This window comes from Phaenicophaeus curvirostris, chromosome 9, assembly GCF_032191515.1.
Source record: "Phaenicophaeus curvirostris isolate KB17595 chromosome 9, BPBGC_Pcur_1.0, whole genome shotgun sequence".
Classification (NCBI taxonomy): domain Eukaryota; kingdom Metazoa; phylum Chordata; class Aves; order Cuculiformes; family Cuculidae; genus Phaenicophaeus; species Phaenicophaeus curvirostris.
In genome coordinates, this window is record NC_091400.1 from 32632459 (window position 1) to 32650410 (window position 17952).

The 17952-nt window shown below is 46.4% G+C and overlaps 1 protein-coding gene across 1 annotated transcript; it reads left to right on the forward strand.

Moving 5' to 3' along the window:
• The first annotated feature begins 609 nt into the window (after positions 1-609).
• KIFBP (kinesin family binding protein) lies at positions 610-12637 on the forward strand. Its single transcript, XM_069863363.1, has 7 exons — positions 610-978; positions 3858-3956; positions 7407-7486; positions 7596-7779; positions 9368-9452; positions 10372-10481; positions 11208-12637. Exons 1-7 carry the CDS (start codon positions 610-612, stop codon positions 12084-12086), a joined length of 1806 nt encoding a protein of 601 aa, XP_069719464.1. The 3' UTR covers positions 12087-12637.
• The last annotated feature ends 5315 nt before the right edge of the window (positions 12638-17952 follow it).

Sequence of the window (17952 nt, forward strand, 5' to 3'; positions counted from 1 at the left end):
CTACAACTGCCTGAAAGGAGGTTGTGGAGAGGAGGGTGCTGGGCTCTTCTCCCAAGTGACAGGGGACAGGACAGGAGGGAATGGCCTCAAGCTCCGCCAGGGGAGGTTTAGGCTGGACATTAGGAAAAATTTTTCACAGAAAGGGTCATTGGGCACTGGCAGAGGCTGCCCAGGGAGGTGGTTGAGTCCCCTTCCCTGGAGGTGTTTAAGGGACGGGTGGAGGAGGTGCTAAGGGGAATGGTTTAGTGTTTGATAGGAATGGTTGGACTCGATGATCCGGTGGGTCTCTTGCAACCTGGTGGTTCTATGAGTCTATGATTCTATGAGGCCACGGGCTGGAGGGCGGGGCTTAGGAGACCGGGGGCGGGGCTACCGCGGCAGATCTGATGCTGAAGGGCAGGGCCACAGCGACCGCCATGGCTGTGGAGGGGCGTGGCCAGACAAGCCTCTTAATAAGGAGGGGCGTGGCCTCGCGATGACGACGTGGTTCCCTGAGGGGGCGTGGCCAAGCAATGCGGCGTGATAGAGGGGCGTGGCCTCCCCGCAGTGATTGGCCGGGGCCGCGTCACGTGACCCCGCGCGCGGGGCGGGGCGGGCGCGGCGGCGAAGATGGCGGCGGCGGGGACAGGAGGGGGCGGCGGCGGCGCCGACTGGGCCGCGGTTCGCGACAAGTTCCGCGCCGCCCGCACCCTCTCGTCCGTGGAGTCGCGCAAGGACCCGGAGACCGAGCCGTACCGCTCCAAGTACAGCGCCCGCGCGCTGCTGCAAGAGGTGAAGCAGCTGCTGAGCGCGGCCGAGGAGGGCGGCGAGGCGCGGCTGCTGGCCGTGAGGCGCGCCGTGCTCGAGTACGAGCTGGGCGTCAACCACACCGACACCGAGGAGCTGTCGGCCGGCGAGGAGCACCTGCAGCGCTGCACGCAGCTCCTGGAGCCCCACCGCCTCTCCCCGGACTGTGTCTCCCTCTACATCCAGGCCCAGGTGGGAGCTCTGAGGGCTTCTGGCGGGGCCTCTGCTGAGCAGCCTTGGCAGGCGGGAGCTGTGTTTGCCGTGAGGGGTGCTGGCAGGCTCGGGGGGGAGGGGGTGGCTCCGAGGGGCCCTGGCAGGTTGGAGGGGTCTGGGAGGGAGCTCTGAGTGGCTCAGGGAGAGGGGCTCTGTCTGCGGTGGGAACTTCGACAGGTTTGAGGAGGTGGGGGGCTCTCTAAGAGGCTCTGACAAGCATGAGGGGTCTGTGTCCTGGTCGGGGGGAGGCACTGAGGGGTCTGTGTCCTGGTACGGGGGAGGCTCTGAGTGGTCTGGGGAGAGGGGCAGCGTCTGAGAGGGGGCTCTGGAAGGCTGGAGGGAGTTGAGAGGCTCTGGCAGGTGGGAGGGGGCAGTGTCTGAGGAAGAGGGTGTTTTGAGGAGCAGTGCTTGAATTGGGGACCTCTGGCAGGCTGGGGGGTGCTGTGTCTGTGGTGAGGGGCCCTGGCAGGTCGGGGGGACTTGGGGGGCTAAGAGGCACTGGCTGGTGGGAGAGGGCTGTGTCTGGTGAGGGGCTCTGAGGGGCCCAGGGAGAGGGAGCAATGTCTGGGGTGGGTGGGTGCTCTGAGCGCCTCTGGCAGGCGAGAGGGGGCTGAGTCTGAGGGGGGGACTCTGAGAGGCCCAGGGAGAGGGGCAGTGTCTGTGCGGGGCGGCTCTGAGAGGCTCTGGCAACTGGGAGGGGGCTGAGGCTGTGGTGGGGGGCTGTGTCTGTGGGGTAGGGTGTTTTGAGGAGCAGTGCTTGTGTAGGGGTGTTCTGGCAGGCTGGAGGGTGTTTGAAAGGTTCTGGCAGGTGGGAGGAGGCTGTGTCTGCGGTGGGGGGGCTCTGAGCGGGGAGTGGGCTCTGAGGGGCCCTGGCAGGTGGGTGGGGGGCTGAGTCTGATTGGGGGTGTTCTGAAGGGACTGGGGAGATGGGGCTTTGAGGGGCTCTGGCGGGCAGGAAGGGTCTGTGTCTGGTAGGCGGCTCTGAAAGGCTCAGGGAGGATGGAGGGGCTGTGGCTCTGGTGAGGGGCTCAGGGTATGTGTGTGCTGTGTCTGTGGTGGGGGGCTTTGAGGGGCCTTGGCAGGCGGGGGTCTGTGTTTGGAGTGAGGGGCCCTGGTAGGCTTGGGGCCTGGAGGGGCTCTGAGAGGCCCTGGCAGGTTGGAGGGGGCTGGGGGAGAGGGGAGAGCTCTGAGGGGTCTGGGGAGAGGGGTAGTACTTGTGTTGGGGGGCTCTGGCAGGCTGGGCTGGGGGGTTGAGAGGCTCTGGCAGGTGGGAGGGATCTGTGTCTGTGGTGAGGGGCCCTGACAGGTCTGGGGAGGTGTGGGGCTCTCTAAGAGGCTCTGGCAGGTAGGAGGGGGCTGTGTCTGGGTTGTTGGGGGATTCTGAGGGGGCCAGGGAGGGGCTCTCAGGGGCTCTGGTGGGGGCAGCTTTAAAAAAGGCACGGGGTGTGGAGGGTGTGTGTGCTCTGAGCAGCTCTGGCAGTGAGGGGTGCAGCGTCTGTGGTGAGGGGGCTTTGAGGAGCCTTGGTAGGCGTCAAGGGAGGAGGGTCTGTGTCTGTGGTGAGGGGTTCTAAGGGGAAGTTGTATCTTGTGGGGGATTATCTGTGGGGTTTCTGCAATAGGCTGCAATGAGGGTAGGAGGGTTCGTGGCACTACGGATATGTCTTGTTTAATAATAATAAACACTACCAGCCCTGTTGTTTGTTTCTTGTTTCAGTAGCTAAATGGCAACATTGTCAAGGAATTGTGTGTTCATGTAGAAAGGCACTAGTTAAATAGTGACTTGTCTTAGATTGGTTGAGTTAACCGAGTTATCTGGAATTCATGAAGTTACACCTGCTAATTGTCCTTAGATGTGACATTTTGTGTACACTGCTACGAATCTGTTACTCCTTATAAGATCGGAGATTGCTTGAGCAGCTAATCAAAGTAAGATAAAATCTTCCTAGTGTGTATGTTCTTGGGGAGTTGTTGCTTTTGTGGTTGAGGGCCAGGTATTCCACTGTGCTTTTGAATCCATGTGTTGGAAAGGAGTAGTTCTCTCTGTTGGACAAACATTTGCATGGATTTTCCTGTTTGGGGCTTTTAGGAAAACAGTAGGATAAAATTTCTGCGTTCTGCATATGAAGTGTTGTGATCCAACAGTGAACAGATCTGCTGTTGTCTGGCATGTCCTCAAGCACGCAGCTGAGAGCAGTGACGGCAAGCGAGCGTCCCCTCAGCTTTCTGTGCCATGGGCTGCAAGAGACTTGCGTATTGAATTAAAAACATTTCTGAGATAAAAGCAGGGGTTGTCAACATCGGCCATACTTCTCCCTTCTAGGATGGGTAGAATATGTTGTTGTGTCACTGGCTTCTATTTTGAAAGAAGGAGCGTTTTCTTTTCCTGCTGGGCCTGTTTCTCTAGCCCTACTTCTGATTCCTGAGCTTCTGCATAAGGCAGCGTATCACAGTTTCTGTCTAATTAAATTTGGTCCATTCCACTGCTCGGCCATGGGCAAAGTATTTCTGTTCATAAACATGGTGCTACGTGGTGCTGTCTTATAGAAATAACAGAGTACGTGGAATTAAAAGAGACACAGGGCTGGCACACAAATACGTGTTCTGACTCTTTGGAAGGTTCTTTTTATCCCCATAGGATTTTGTAACAGCACCGCTGAGGAATTAAATTATCTCATCAGATATAGATTGTTATTAATGCCTTCGTCGTCTTAATAAAATCAGAGGTATTCATTGTAAAAGGTGAGCTCATGGGTGGAGAAACATTGCTGTGTACATTGCTGTGACTGTTTGGAGAAAGTGCAAAATGTAAATGGAACGTAATGGGAAAGTAACTGATTTGTTTTTCCTTTCACCTTTAGAACAACCTAGGTATCCTGTGGTCTGAAAGAGATGAAATTAAAACTGCACAGACTTACTTGGAATCTGCAGAAGCCTTATACAATCAATACATGAAGGAGGTACTGTCTTTACTCCTGTTGCACAGACCTTACTTTCAGCTGCCTACGCTTTTGGTAGTCTATGTAAGAAACACCCGATGGAGCTTGAGTTTCTGCACTTCCTAGTGGCTGCTGCGATACTTCTGAAAAGCGATGTGATTTGTACTGCTAGCATAGGTAGAGGCAAACCAGAGGATCACTTGCTTGTTTCAAAATGGACTTAGTCAGGAAAATGCTTTTGCTCAGAAACAATGGTCCTTTTAAAGCTCTTGGAATTGATAATCCAAGTCTGAAGCCAGGTAGAACTTGGCTGCTATTAATCCTTTCTTGGAAATGTTGTAAAACGTCCATCCTTTGCTTTCAGTCAGAAAAGGAAACAAAACTAATATTTGCATGGTTTGCTGTGGCTGTGCACAGTGTTGCCTAGAGGCAAGTAGTTCAATTCCACATTCAAGAAGACAGTCTTATAAATAGCTAAACCTCTCATGCATATTAACAACCTTTTGAGTTGTGGATTCTGTTGTGTGACAACAAAGACTCCTTGTGCTATTCTTAAGCTCTTTGCAAAGCTGTTCCTACACTGACTTGCCTCTAGAACAGTTGGTAAGTGAGCTAACAACATTTGTGACCTTAAAGGAGCAGTATCTGTGTCGCAGGACAGCTATGAAGGTTGGACAGAACTTAGTTTCATGAAATTGCTGTTCAGGTTTTACCCAAACTTGGTTTATAAGACAGATTATCCTTGTGGAATTTCTGGACTGGGTTAGTCTCTGTTGATTGGTTACTGCCATATTCCCACCTCTGTAGCTTTGCTGGTCTACAATGGTAGGAGAGGTAATGGATCCCAAAAAACCCACTTGTGCTGGAAAGCTTGTCTGGTTTTTTTTCCTGCCCTCTGGATCGGTTGGTCTAACTGAAGATGACCCTACAGACCCTCTGTCCAGTTAATTCCTGACGTTCAGCTTCGATGTTTATACCCAGCCATATGTGATGTTATTGGCTTCCACATCACCTCTAACAGGCAGTGACGCTTGCTCAAGTGATTATGAAGTGGCCTGGCCAGGGTGTGCAAACACACAGGGCTGTCAGTTTGCCCTCATCAGAATCGCTTGTCTCATTCCCCCCGCCATATATCAGATCACTTGTCATGTTTTCTGCCCCCTCCAACATTTTTTCATTTGTCATTTCAGGGCATTAGATAAATTTAGCTGCGCCTGAAGACTTGAGGTTTTTTTTGTTTGTTGGTTTGGATTTTTTTGGGGAGCTACAGCAACTGAAAATACTGAACTCTATTTGATGTAACCTGCAAAGAATTAACATCACTCTCCACCCCCCAGAAAAACCCAGGGAGCTTGCTGAACTGCTTTATGTTTCATAAAGAGGATGCGAGTTCCTTGCAGTTATGTTTGATCTTTAGGATTTGTACAACTGTGTCAACATTCATCATTCACGAATCATAAAAACGTGAATATGCTTTTCTTAACGTTCCCCATTTTTAGGCTGTTGCGAAGTCTTCCTGTCTGGGAATCTTTGGTGAACTGCTGATGATTGAGGCATTTTTCTGAAGCAGTGGATTTATTTAGTTGTTTACTAGCTGGGTCTCGTTAACTTACAGATTGGGTGGGATTGGGGTCTGTCCACCTCCCCCAAAAAGACAAAATACTACGTCAGTTGCAAGAAAAAAGATCGTTTTACTGTCTGTTTCTGACTGCTTTGAGTTCACATATATTTTGAAATGCTTTTCAAAGCATAATTAGTTATTGTAACAACATCTTGCTTTAGGCAAGCTGTTTAATTAATACAGAAGAATGAAAATTTGAGGATGCTAAACTGTATGAGCAGGAGCTTGGGTTAAGAAAGTCTCCCTGGAAGAGGAGAGTTGCAGAGCTCTTCATTGAGATGATTAGAGGTGTAAGGCTTGATTGACATCAGTGGGGATAAATCTGCAGATACGGGAAGGAGACAAGGGTCTTGCTTACTGCGTCACATCAGTTACTTTCTCTGTTTATGTCAGAAATATCAGGTCATAATTTTACCAGAATACCCTGCAAATCCTGTTGGCCAGTTTGAGAACCTTTGTAAGGTTGTGAGGCTTTATAACCCTCTGTCTTGTTTTCTTTAGAGATACAAATTTGCATTGTGGAAAATTGAGGTATAAACAGAAAACCCTAAAGATTAAAAGATTAAATTAAAATCTACACCTCTGGTAGGTTAAACACTCTTGTTTATTTGTCTCTATCTGTTTCAGACTCATTTGTCTGTCTTTAAAGATGAATAAAATGTTTCTATTAAAAGCAATCAAAAATCTCTGCAGGTTTTTTTAGTGAGAAGAAATATGAACATGAGAATATGTTTTCTTCCTTATAAAGTGAATCCATTCTCTTCCCTTGCTCCTGTTCCTGCCTGAAACTATGTTATCTTATGAAAAGTATTGCTCTGGACTGCTTCTTATTTGTAGCCCTACTTTCTCTTGGGCTAAGAAATAAGTGGGGTTAGGAAAGAGCTGCGTAAGTTGCATACTACTTTGGGCTGTGTTGCTAGCAAATGTGTTAAACATCCTACAGGATGTGCTGTGTGATGGAAAAAAGCCACCTTTAGAAAACCACCTTCATCTGAAGTGTTTGAGAATTTCAAAAATTATTCGTAATTACAAAGGAAATGAGATAAGCACAGACTAATAAAACTTTGCCATAAGCAATGTTAATCTGTTGGGCTCGCCCGTTCTGCTGACTAACTTTGTTGATAATTGTTTTAAGGCAAGGTTGAAGAGAGCAGTGCTGAAAGATGCGTAGTTGTATAAGAATTCTGGCAGAACTTGTGGTTTAAAAAAACAAAAAAAGTGCTTCTAAATGAACCAGTTCACATCATTAATGACTTGTGTGGAGGTCGTTCCTTGTGTCAAGGTTTAGCAGCTTCATCCTCCAAAGATACTGCCTGGTGTCTCATTCGTATATTTGAATAATCGATCTTATGGGTTTGTGAATAAAGGGAGTTGTCTCACACCAATAAGTCCTTACAGCAGGTCTGCTCAGCACTCTCTGCACAGTGTTCTTTGCAGTATTTCCTGCCGGAAGTGCAGCTGGGCAAATGAATTTTCCACTCTTAAAAGCACGCTTAGCTTTAAACTGATGCTTTAAAACCCATTATGTTATTGTATAAAATAGTGACAATTATAGCCCTGTAGAATCCAGGTCAAGGGCAGACAGCATGAATTACTTTAAAGTACGCAAGCAGAGGTCTCCTGCAAGCTGAAACCCTCATAATTCTATGTGGAATGGTGGCTGTAATCCTTTAAATCTCCTGAGTTTTGTGGAATCGCTCCAGGGATGTGACACCGAGTTAGGTGTAGATGTGTGAAGTTTTTTTGAATTTGTGATTGAAAATGGTAAATCACTTGTGGCCAGCAGAGGGAGCACAGCACTACAGAGTGAGAGAAATGTGATTTACTGGATGTACTGTGTACTCCTCCAGGATGGAAATCCTCCCCTGGATCCCAGTGAACACTTCATGGCAGAAGAAGAAAAACTCACGGACCAAGAAAGATCCAAAAGGTGGGTATGTAGCAGCACGCCTAGATGAGTATTACATTTTTATTTATGAGGGCATATTTAGGGAGGAAAAACCCAAAGAAGTCTAAGGAGATTGTTGTTTTTTTTCCAGATTTGAAAAAGCCTATACGCATACTCTATATTATCTGGCACAAGTCTACCAGCACCTGGAGATGATCGAGAAGGCTGCTCAGTATTGCCACACTACTCTCAAACGGCAGCTTGAGTACTGCGGCTACTACCCGGTCGAGTGGGCGCTCAACGCAGCGACTTTGTCACAGTACTATCTCTCTAAGGTAAAATACCGAACGCTTTTCTGCTGTAATCATATCGTAAATGTAACTATCAAGTAAGACAACTGTTTAAACGGCTCTTTGAGGCAAGGCTTCTTGTCATATTAAAAGTGTGCTCCTATAAAAGCAAGAGTTATCTCCTGACATTAAACATCTGTTAGCTTTTTCTGAAGAGGACGTAGTGGCTTTCCTGTGGTGTTCTGATGAAAACTGAGGAGGGATGGAGACATAAGAAAAGCTCTATAGTTAATGCAGTATCGGCAGTGTGGTAACACAATGTTTGTACATAAAGCATTAAGGTTATAATTCCTCAATTTTAAATTCTTACTCCTACAATAGTTTTAAACCAAAAGCATTTGAGGGCCAAGGTGAGACCTCTTCTGGAGTATTGTGTCCAGATCTGGAATCCCCAACATAAGAAGGAGATGGAGCGGTTGAATGAGTCCAGAGGAGGCTACAAGGGTGATGCAAACGCTGGAGAACCTTCCGTATGAGGACAGGCTGAGAGAGTTGGGGTTGTTCAGCCAGGAGAAGAGAAGGCTTCAGGGAGACCTTATAGTGACCTTGTTGTACCTGAAGGGGCTACAAGAAACCTGGGGAGGGACTGTTCACGAAGGCTTGTGGTGATAGGGTGAGCGGCGATGGGTATAAAGTGTAGGGGGGCAGATTCAGACTGGACACTAGGAGGAATTTCTTCACGCCCAGGTTTCCCAGGGAAGCTGTGTCTGCCCCATCCCTGGAAGTGTTCCAGGTTGGATGGACCTCGGGCAGCCTGATCCAGTGGGAGGTGTCCCTGCCCATGGCAGGGGTGTTGGAACTAGATGATCTTTAAGGTCACTTTCAACTGAAACTATTCTATGATTCTGTTGCACATTGTTTCCTATAAGTTCTTTGTAACTCAGTACAGGCTTCAGATTTGTTTGAGCCTGCACCAACATTAAAGTGAATGTGTAACATGGCAGCTGCTGGCCTCTGCCAATCTATGTTGTCTCTAAATAATCTACTGTGTTAGGAAATGCTTCAGCTTTACTTAGGAAATTCCATATTCAGATGCTCTTTTCTGACGCTTAGAAGACTTTTGCCATACCTAATCTGGCTAATGCTCATTTCAATAGTAACTTATAGTTTTCCTGTCTTTTTGATGCCCTAATCATTACATGGTGCATTTCTGAATATGGATAAAGGAATCCATGTCTGACTCACAGTGTTGACTTGTGTGCCCGGCTCATTCTGGCTAACACCCCCTGACACAATCTTTACCACCAGACATCACTTCCTTTACCGCAAGAAAGCGATCAGAACAGTGAAAATGTTCACAGCGTATGTATCTGATATTAAAAGCAAGGCTTGCTTTTGTGGCTTTGGCAGAGAGAAAATGGTTGGTTAGAAAACACTGCGTTTGGTAGTAGACATGGAAAATATGTGTCTTTCCTCCCAGTGTCCAGGGGAACATGCTTCAGAGCCTCTTGGTTCTTCCATTTCCCCTGTGTTCAGATACCCTTACTATTTGAGGTGAGGGCTTTGGCCACGCTGAGAGCAGAGCTTGATCTGTTTCACCACTGATAAACGCTGCTGTTTCTGTTTCTCTCAGCAATGCTTTATGGAGTCCCGACACTGTTTAGCAGCAGCCAGCGTCATCTTTAGCCAAGCTGGACAGGTGCCGTCTGCTGAAGACAGTAAGTCCATATAAAAGTTTTAAATAAAATACTGTGACTTAAGCATCATTGATACATGATGTTAGAAGTGAAGCTTAGCGGTTTGTATGAAACGCATCCCTGTGTTAATTTTGTAAATTCTTTATAACTAACAATAAAGTGGAATGTTTCTGCTACAGCTTAACTTACAGAAAGACCATTATGCAATCAGAATTGGCCACTGTCAAGCACGTTCATTTTATCATGTTAACTGGAATATAAACAAACACAAAGATACTTAGTAAATGTGCCTTTTCTTAAATTAGCAACAATTTCCTTAATAAGAACAACTTAATTGGCTCTAATGAAAGGCAGTGGACACTGAATCCAAGTCTGAAGTTGGCTTGTTATTTGGTGAACAGGAATACTAGGGTCCCCTCGCTGCTCAGTTAAGTCACTGCTTCAGTTTACAGACTGGGAAATCAGTTCTCATTGAAGTCCATTCAGCTTCTGAAAACATTACCTAGAGACATCAGCAGTGCTGCTACTTATCACGGTGGGGAGAAAAACACAGAAGTTGTAGAGTTAATAAATCTCATGTTGGTTCCAGGTAAATTATCTAAAGGCAGCTACTCTTGCTTCTGTTACTGTTTTTTGGTAGCGAGTCTAGGGCTCAGTGCAATACAAATGCCCTGATCGTCCTCAGAAACAATTACTGGGCAGGCAGCTAAATCTTTGAAAACAAATTACCCTGATTTCTTTCTCTTGTTACAAAGAAAACATGAAAATCCTTTCCAGTAAAAGACCTCAATCATCTTTTTAAACATAAGTTATGATCTATTTTTTTTGAAGAATGCATGCATGACAAATCCGTGCTTATCTGTATTACAAGTAACGTTCTTTGCACGTAACATTTGAGGCTCTCGCTGGAGTTCTTCATGTTTTTACGTCCACTCAATAGGTGAAGCAGAGCAAGACCAACAGGACCTTCGACAGAGAAAAGCCGAAATTGCAAGATGCTGGATTAAGTATTGCCTCAATCTCCTGCAAAGCGCTCGGAAATTACTTGAGGTAGCTGAAACTCTGTCCTGTACCTGTTGTTGCTTAAATCAAAGAAAGTCTAGTTTGATATTTTTAACAGGAATCAATTCATAGCTGGTAGCAAATGATAAACAGTTGCCCAGTGCATAATGCAATAGCTGCTTGCAGTGCAGCAGGTATCTCGTAGTGTGCTTTGATTTTAAGGTGGCCCTTGGACATGAGCATGGTTAGGAGGTGAGCTCTGTAGCATGATCAGTGCACTGCTGTTCAGCAGCTTGACAAACTCCCTCTCTGCTGCGTTTTCTTGCAGCTTAATTTGGCAGAAGACTCCTTATTTAACCGCTAGTAAGAACATTGTAATATGCAACAGTCTTGTGTGCTGGTGTTCTTATTCATTCAAGTGTTTGATTCATTCGGGCATTCCCGTCATTCATTTCACAATTCATTCAAATGTTTAAAACTCAGCATTTACTGAAATGCTTTGCAGATTCAGGGCCTTTAGGCTTTACATTTATTGTTTCGGCTATGTTGTCACACGAGGTAGGAAGGCTGCATTGTCTTAGTTTTAAGTTTTTACAGAATCGGGACTGTAATTTACATGATTTTTGTAAACTTAAGGTCTGATATGTCAATGTCTCTTCTCTTCTGTCTCGTTGCCAACTAGTCTGTATTTTAAAGGTAACTCATAAAGTGAATCAGCGTAAGTCACTCTTCTTAAGCCACATGCATTTTAATTAGCGTGCTTTGTCATTTCAGGATAACGTAGGAGAGCTGGATCCAGACAGGCAATTGGAACTTAAAGCCCAAAGGAAAAAAGAGGAGGATGAAAAAGAAAATGGCAGGAAAAAAGCTGTCCTTTTTGGGACGAGTGATATATATGACTCCGTCTTGGCCATGGAAGAGAAAGTGAGCAGCGTATATCCTTTAGATTTTCAAGAAGCCAGAGAAATATTCCTAGTTGGTCAGAACTACGTTCAGGAGGCGAAAGAGTTCTTTCAGGTTGATGGCTATGTTACTGACCATATCGAAATTGTTCAGGACCACAGTGCTTTGTTTAAGGTACTTGCTTTCTTTGAAGAGGACTATGAGAGACGCTGCAAAATGCACAAGCGTAGGATAGACATGCTGGAGCCTTTATATGCAGACTTGAACCCCCAGTACTATCTGCTGATCAGTCGGCAGCTTCAGTTTGAACTGGCCGACACCTATTATGAAATGATGGATTTAAAGGTAGCTATTGGTAACAGGTTAGAGGAGCTAGACTCCCATACCATTAAAAAGATTAATTCTCTGGCTCAGTTAGCAATCAAATATTATGAACTCTTTTTAGATTCTTTGAGGAACCCAGATAAGGTTTTTCCCGAAAAACTCGAGGAAGATGTTCTTCGTCCTGCAATGGTGGCAAAATTTCATATTGCGCGACTCTATGGTAAGCTCATTACTTCGGATAGCAAAAAGCAACTGGAAAATATGCAGACATCATTGGAATATTACACATTTCTGGTAGATTATTGCGAGAAGTACCCCGATGCCGTCCACGCTGTTGAAACTGAACTAGAACTCAGTAAGGAGATGGTGGGCCTTCTTCCAACAAGAATGGAGAGGCTGAGAGCAAAGCTGTGCCCATTCATATAAGTACTTCCCTTGAAGGAAATGTGCACTATTAAAATGATATCTGCCAAACCCGGTGCTGCCCGACAGCTTCCACACTGACAGACAGAGCTGTCTGCGGCTCGGTATTCCACCTCCAGCCTGCAGTAGTGTAACGCTGAAAAACCCAGAGCTCACCAGTTCCGTAGCTCACCCGCACTAATGATGTAAACTTTAAATGTAAAGTGAACATCCAGCTAATGCTTTGTATTGTTTGTCCTGTATGTAAATATAAACCTTTCCTCCTGTATGGTTTTTTTCCTTCAGCGTATGGTTCAGTTTCTAAACGTAGTGCTGTATGAAAATTCTTTTAAGAGAATATGTTTCCCTAGGAAACTTTTTCTAAAAAACCCAAGGTGCATTCTTCCTAGAATATATTCTCCTCTAACCCAGAAATCTCTATCCATATGAAGGGAACTTTGTATGTTATTTTCAGTATTTATTTTGTATGTTACTCAGTATTTCCCCCCTCCAACCCTGTTAATCAAAAAGTTGTTGGTAGAGCCTCAATAAATGGACTAGCTTGGCTAAATGTTTTTCTGGAGTCCTTAGAATTCTGTTTCCTTGTGTCTTACTGAGATATGATGCTCAGTACAACTTTGGCCAAAATAAATAGTTGTGAAAGTGTTTCAGTGTGTTTGATAGAAACACAGGAGCGATGGAACTGCCCGAACCAAGCGCAAGAAACTTTCTTGCTTGTGGTGGGAGGAGATACCTGGCACTTAGTGCGCTGTAGGGAATTCACAGGTTAGAGGTGCTGTGCTCCAAACAGTTTGACAAATACATCTTAATGGCTTGGGATGGCCTGGCTGGCCTCCTGCCTTGTCTCTGGACAGGTTGTTGCGAGACGATGGTCAGAGATGCTAGGGGATACGGGGAAGTGAAGCGACAAGGTGATGGGGCGCGCAGGAGTGTTCTGCTCTGTGCACCAGTGGTCTTAGCGCTGCTAGCTTCATGGGAAGGTGCTTACAGCAACAGAAGGCAGTGAAGGAATAGTCAAAACAACTGGATTCTTCTGGAAAATGAGGGAGGAAATGACGTTAGCTTGGAGAGAGTGACAGGAGCAACACACGCAAGCAAGGGAGTGTGCGCTTTGTACACGTGTGGTAAATTCTCCAGCTTGCAAAATTTTCTGACCACTGTTTTCTGTTTGCTGACCACAAACAAATGGGCCAACAAATGGTCCTGGGGACGAGAAGCAGCACAACTCAAAACTAGACCAACTCCCTGCATGCACAGAGAGTTCGGGAGTGAGTCTCTGCACGTGTGGGTGCGCTGTTTCTGTTTCACTAAACAGTTGTCTACTCAGCCTTTAGGAGTTTCTTTTCTCCTGTCAGATCTTTAATGCAGCTTTGCCTGTAGCCTGAAGGTAGGGCGGCCTGTGGTTTCTCAATGAATCGATTCCCAGCAGACAGCGCTGTGTGAGATTTGTGTCTATGATTTCGGTGCACTTCTACCGCGGGCTCATAATTTGGAAATTAATTTTTCCTACTAACTTTTAGCTTCATATTCGAGTAGGAGGTGGTGATACACGATCCCCCTGCCCCCTCCCATATGCTTTATTAAGCAAATTTTTTTAAAGCAAGGATTGACTCATCAAACTTGGTTTATTTGTCATTTAAGGAATTGTGGGTTAAACCAGCATCCGAAATAACTTTCTTCTTTTCAGGTAGAATAATCCTGTCGTATCCTTCCAATGCTGGTCTGAAGTGGGTGTTAGAAGTTACCTGCAGTGTAGGCAAAGCCGGGTGACGTGCGGGGCTGCGTGTCCCCTGTAACCAGCAGTTGTGAGCAGAGGGACACCCCGAATTCACTGAAGTCCTAGAGAAAGCTCAGCAGACAGGTAGGAGTGGGTCCCTACTTAAGGAGGCCCAGAAATAAGAGAGATTGGAGCTTTTTCAGCACAGCCCTGTGGTTTGGAGAGCTCTCTGTCCTCTGAAGATAGAACAGTTCAGCTTTGCAGCTGTTCTTAAAAGCTGTGTAGTACAATTACATACATTTCATATCTGTTCAGGAGTTACAGGAACCAATGATGCCTGTTCTTCCAAATCTTATAGTGAACTTTCAGGACTACCACCAGCTAAATAGACTTTCTTTCTGGTGACTATATCAAGCCAGATGCTCAGCACAACACCAGACAACATCGTGAGCTTTTAAGGCACGTCTCTTTAAGGAAACCTTTTGAATAATTCCTGTTTGTTCCACGCTTTGAGAGAGTGAAGTAAGATTGTGTATTTGGTTGAAAAAGGGGAGAGCTTTGGATTAGGCATCAAAGCTCCCTTCAGGAATGCTGAGTTTTAACTGTGAAGGATGTGTGAGGTCAGGCGTTTATTTCAACGATTAATTAAAGATTAGGTTCCTGTGAACTCCATTTAACCTGCATTTCTATTCCTCTTTGTACAGCAAAAAAAAAAAATCTTAAAACTGAAACCTCCTTTCTGTTGTTCTACTACTTTGTTTTTCTCCTTGCCCAGCATAAAGCAGCGAGCTTTAAAACAAGCCTGTTCGTGCAGAATTTGTATCAAGTGCAAGATCTGAACTCGGGGGCTATAACCTTGATGTGCTGCTTCAAATAACACTTTAATACTCGCAAGAAGTAGTTTGGTTTGGTTAGAAACAGTGCTGTGTTAATTGAAGTGCTCTAAATTCTCACGCTGGCTAGAGGCATGGTGTGCGTTATAAAATGAGTCGATGGGGAAGGTTGTGCTGTGCTTAAATAGTTCAGGAGAGAAAGAAACCAGTGCCTTGTTCTCTGTCTCTCCCTGCATGCCCATGAAAGGAGGCTCTTTCTCTCTTTCCCTTGGCAGCAGGAGGTGATAGTCACGTCTGTTGCCATTCTCTCCTCTTAACCCAGCTGAAATACCAGGGGAAGCGGGCAGAAACGAGCCCTCGCTTCCCCTTTGGAGCAGGAAAGTGGGTCTCCTGTGTTGCAAGGGGAGCAGCCTGTGGCGGTTGCTGCCTCAGCGTGGCAAAAGCAAAAGGTCCCTGGGCTGGTTTGCTCCGTTTGCCGCCCCCCCAAGCTCCTCTGTTGGGAGTTGTGGCCCTGGCAAGGCGGGTGGTTCCCTTCCCTGTCTGCAAAGTGGAGATGGCTCAGTGTATCAGTGCGGTGCTCGCGCTGCATGTGATTGCTGCGGCACTGCCACGTCCGGAAATCTTGCAGGAGCCTGATTAAGCTCGATATCAGACAGTGAGAAACAAGACTGATCTTGTTAACGGGTGGCTTTACACATTTCAGTTTCGTTTGGTGTTTTCTTCTCACTCAGCACTGAGAGAGCACAGACGAGCTTTGTGTGCATCGTTTAATAGACTGAGCTGGTCAGCGTTACCAAAATGTTTTCTGGGGAACTTTTCATTACAAAATGCCCTGAAATTGTCTTCCAAGGAAGACCAACCCTTCTACAGCCTTGAAGTTACAAAGCTAAAGACTGTTACATTAAAATCAAGTGTGTAAATTTGTGGTGAGAAGCATTTGTCAACTTGCTTTCCTTTTCAGTTGCAACATCTTCGGCTGCTTTAGAGCTCACCACAAGTGGCTAATGTAGATTTTAAATTTGGTTTGAAAAGTGCTTTTATGGACTTGCCAGGAACTCTGTCCAAAGGGCTAGTGCTTTTTTCATTGTGCAGTTTGGCTGGTGGTTTCCAGCTTTCCCTTGTCGTGGGCCGGCACACAAGCCGTCAGCAGTTTCCTGACAGGGACTGTTTGTCCAACTGCCTTTTTTTCCCAAACCATTGTGCCCCCCGTGCCTTTACAGCTGAGCATCCAGACAATGTATGAGAGAGACTGTTGGACTGTTGGGATGCTAAACAAGGTGTGTTATGCTAGATCAGGAAGAAGTGACTGATAATGTGACCCCTTAGCACCCAAGACTTCAATAATTCACATGTTTTTAGCAACGTTTTAAATATTTACTGCTGGAAAGTTTGGCATTTCAAGGGTCAAGGCCAGGTTGGATGTGCCTTGGGCAGCCTGATCTAGTGGGAGGTGTCCCTAGATCCCTAGATGATCTTTAAGGACCCTTCCAACTCAAACTATTCTATAATTCTATGATTTAATTTGTGCTAATTACTTAAAATCTTTTTACATGCCCGTTGTGGCTGTAAAAGAGACTGGTTGGCATCAGAAAAGGAAGCAAGGATTTTGCTGTTCAAGGGTTTTAATGCAATTTTCTCTGAAATGAAGAGGAATTAGGTGAGTGATTGAGTGAAAGATTGCGATGGGCATGTGATAGAGTGCGCTGGTGTTAGTCACTTGACACCGTAACAGGAGCACAAGAGCTTGCGTTGGAGAGCTCTGACATCCGTGGGTGAAATGCATGGGGAAAAAAAAAAAAAAGGAATTAACAAGCTGATTTTCCTGTGTGACAACTGTCTTGGAGGGGAACAAGAGATCCCAGACAGGGTCTCAGACCACTCAGTTTTGGCCCTGAAATTCCTCCTGCTCTCCTGGAGCCCACCTCTGGATAGCCAGTGGGTCCAGCAAACACCCAGGAAGTTCCACAGCAGCCCATGAGAGGACACGATCAAGTGGACCCAGAGCCTCCTTCCACCTGAAAGCCAGGACTTTTTAAATAGCAGAGGCAGTGACACCCTAGAAGCGATGTCTGGTACAGAGAGAGATGGAAATTCGTGATGCTGGGTCTGATTGCCAGCATGTGATCTGCAGCTGAGGACAATAACGAGCAGCATAACCTCCTGCTGGTGAAGTTGACTCTCTACGCCAAATATTTACTGATGGTTTGAGTGCAGACACCCAGCCCTGGTGAATGTCACACAGCGCTAGCCATCCTGCCCCTCCACATCTGGAACTTGTGGCAAATAACTCAAATCCTTTTTCTTTTCACTTCTCCAGGTGCTTTGCCTTAGTGTTTTCTTATAGCACCGAGCTGCTGGTGTTCCAAGGGGCTCATGGAAAGACACAGGGCTGCCGGTGTCCCACTGAGTTCTGCACCATAAAGGCTCACAGTGCTGCAAGTGGGAGAGTCTTGTGAGTCTTGGTCAGCCTGGCCTGGCCTCCCCACTGCGCTCTTTGCTGAAAAGATCAGGTGAGATAAATCTTGTCCCAGGCCTCGGCTTTCCCTGCTGCCTGACCCCTGTCCAAGTCCTCTTCTGTGCTGAAAGAGATGACAAAATAGAAAGCCTGACTCTTTGAAGTAGGAAAAGGAAGGAAAAAAAAGCAGCTGTGTTGTGTCTTTACAAGTTATGGCTTTTAGAGTCATAGAATCATTGAATAGTTTGGGTTGGAAGGGTCCTTAAAAATCATTCAGTTCCACTAGATCAGGCTGCTCAAAGCCCCATCCAACCTGGCCTGCAACACCTCCAGGGATGGGGCAGCCACAGCTTCCCTGGGAAACCTGTGCCGGTGCCTCACCGCTCTCATAGTGAAGAAATTCTTCCTTATGTCTAGTCTAAATCTGCCCCTCTCCAGTTTATACCCCTTTCCCCTCATCCTATCACCACAAGCCTTTGTGAACAGTCCCTCCCCAGCTTCCTGTAGCCCCTTCAGGTACTTGAAGGTCACTATAAGGTCTCCCTGAAGCCTTTCCTTCTCCAGGCTGAACAACACCAACTCTCTCAGCCTGTCCTTGTATGGGAAGTGGTTCAGCCCTCGGATCATCCTTGTAGCCTCCTCTGGACCCGTTCAACAGCTCCATCTCCTTCTTATGTTGGGGATTCCAGAGCTGGACACAGCACTCCAGGTGAGGTCTCACAAGAGAGAAATAGAAGAGCAGAATCACCTCCTTTGACCTGCTGGCCACGCTGCTTTTGATGCAGCCCAGGACACTGTTGGCCTTCTGGGCTGTGAGTGCACGTTGCCGGCTCTTGTCAAGCTTCTCATCAACCAGCTCCCCCA

Coding starts and splice junctions, on each gene's coding strand:
- KIFBP (XM_069863363.1), top strand. CDS start 610: ATGGCGGCGGCGGGGACAGGAGGGGGCGGCGGCGGCGCCGACTGGGCC. Junction 3,957..7,406: donor ACAATCAATACATGAAGGAG/GTACTGTCTTTA, acceptor GTACTCCTCCAG/GATGGAAATCCTCCCCTGGA. Junction 7,780..9,367: donor CACAGTACTATCTCTCTAAG/GTAAAATACCGA, acceptor TGTTTCTCTCAG/CAATGCTTTATGGAGTCCCG.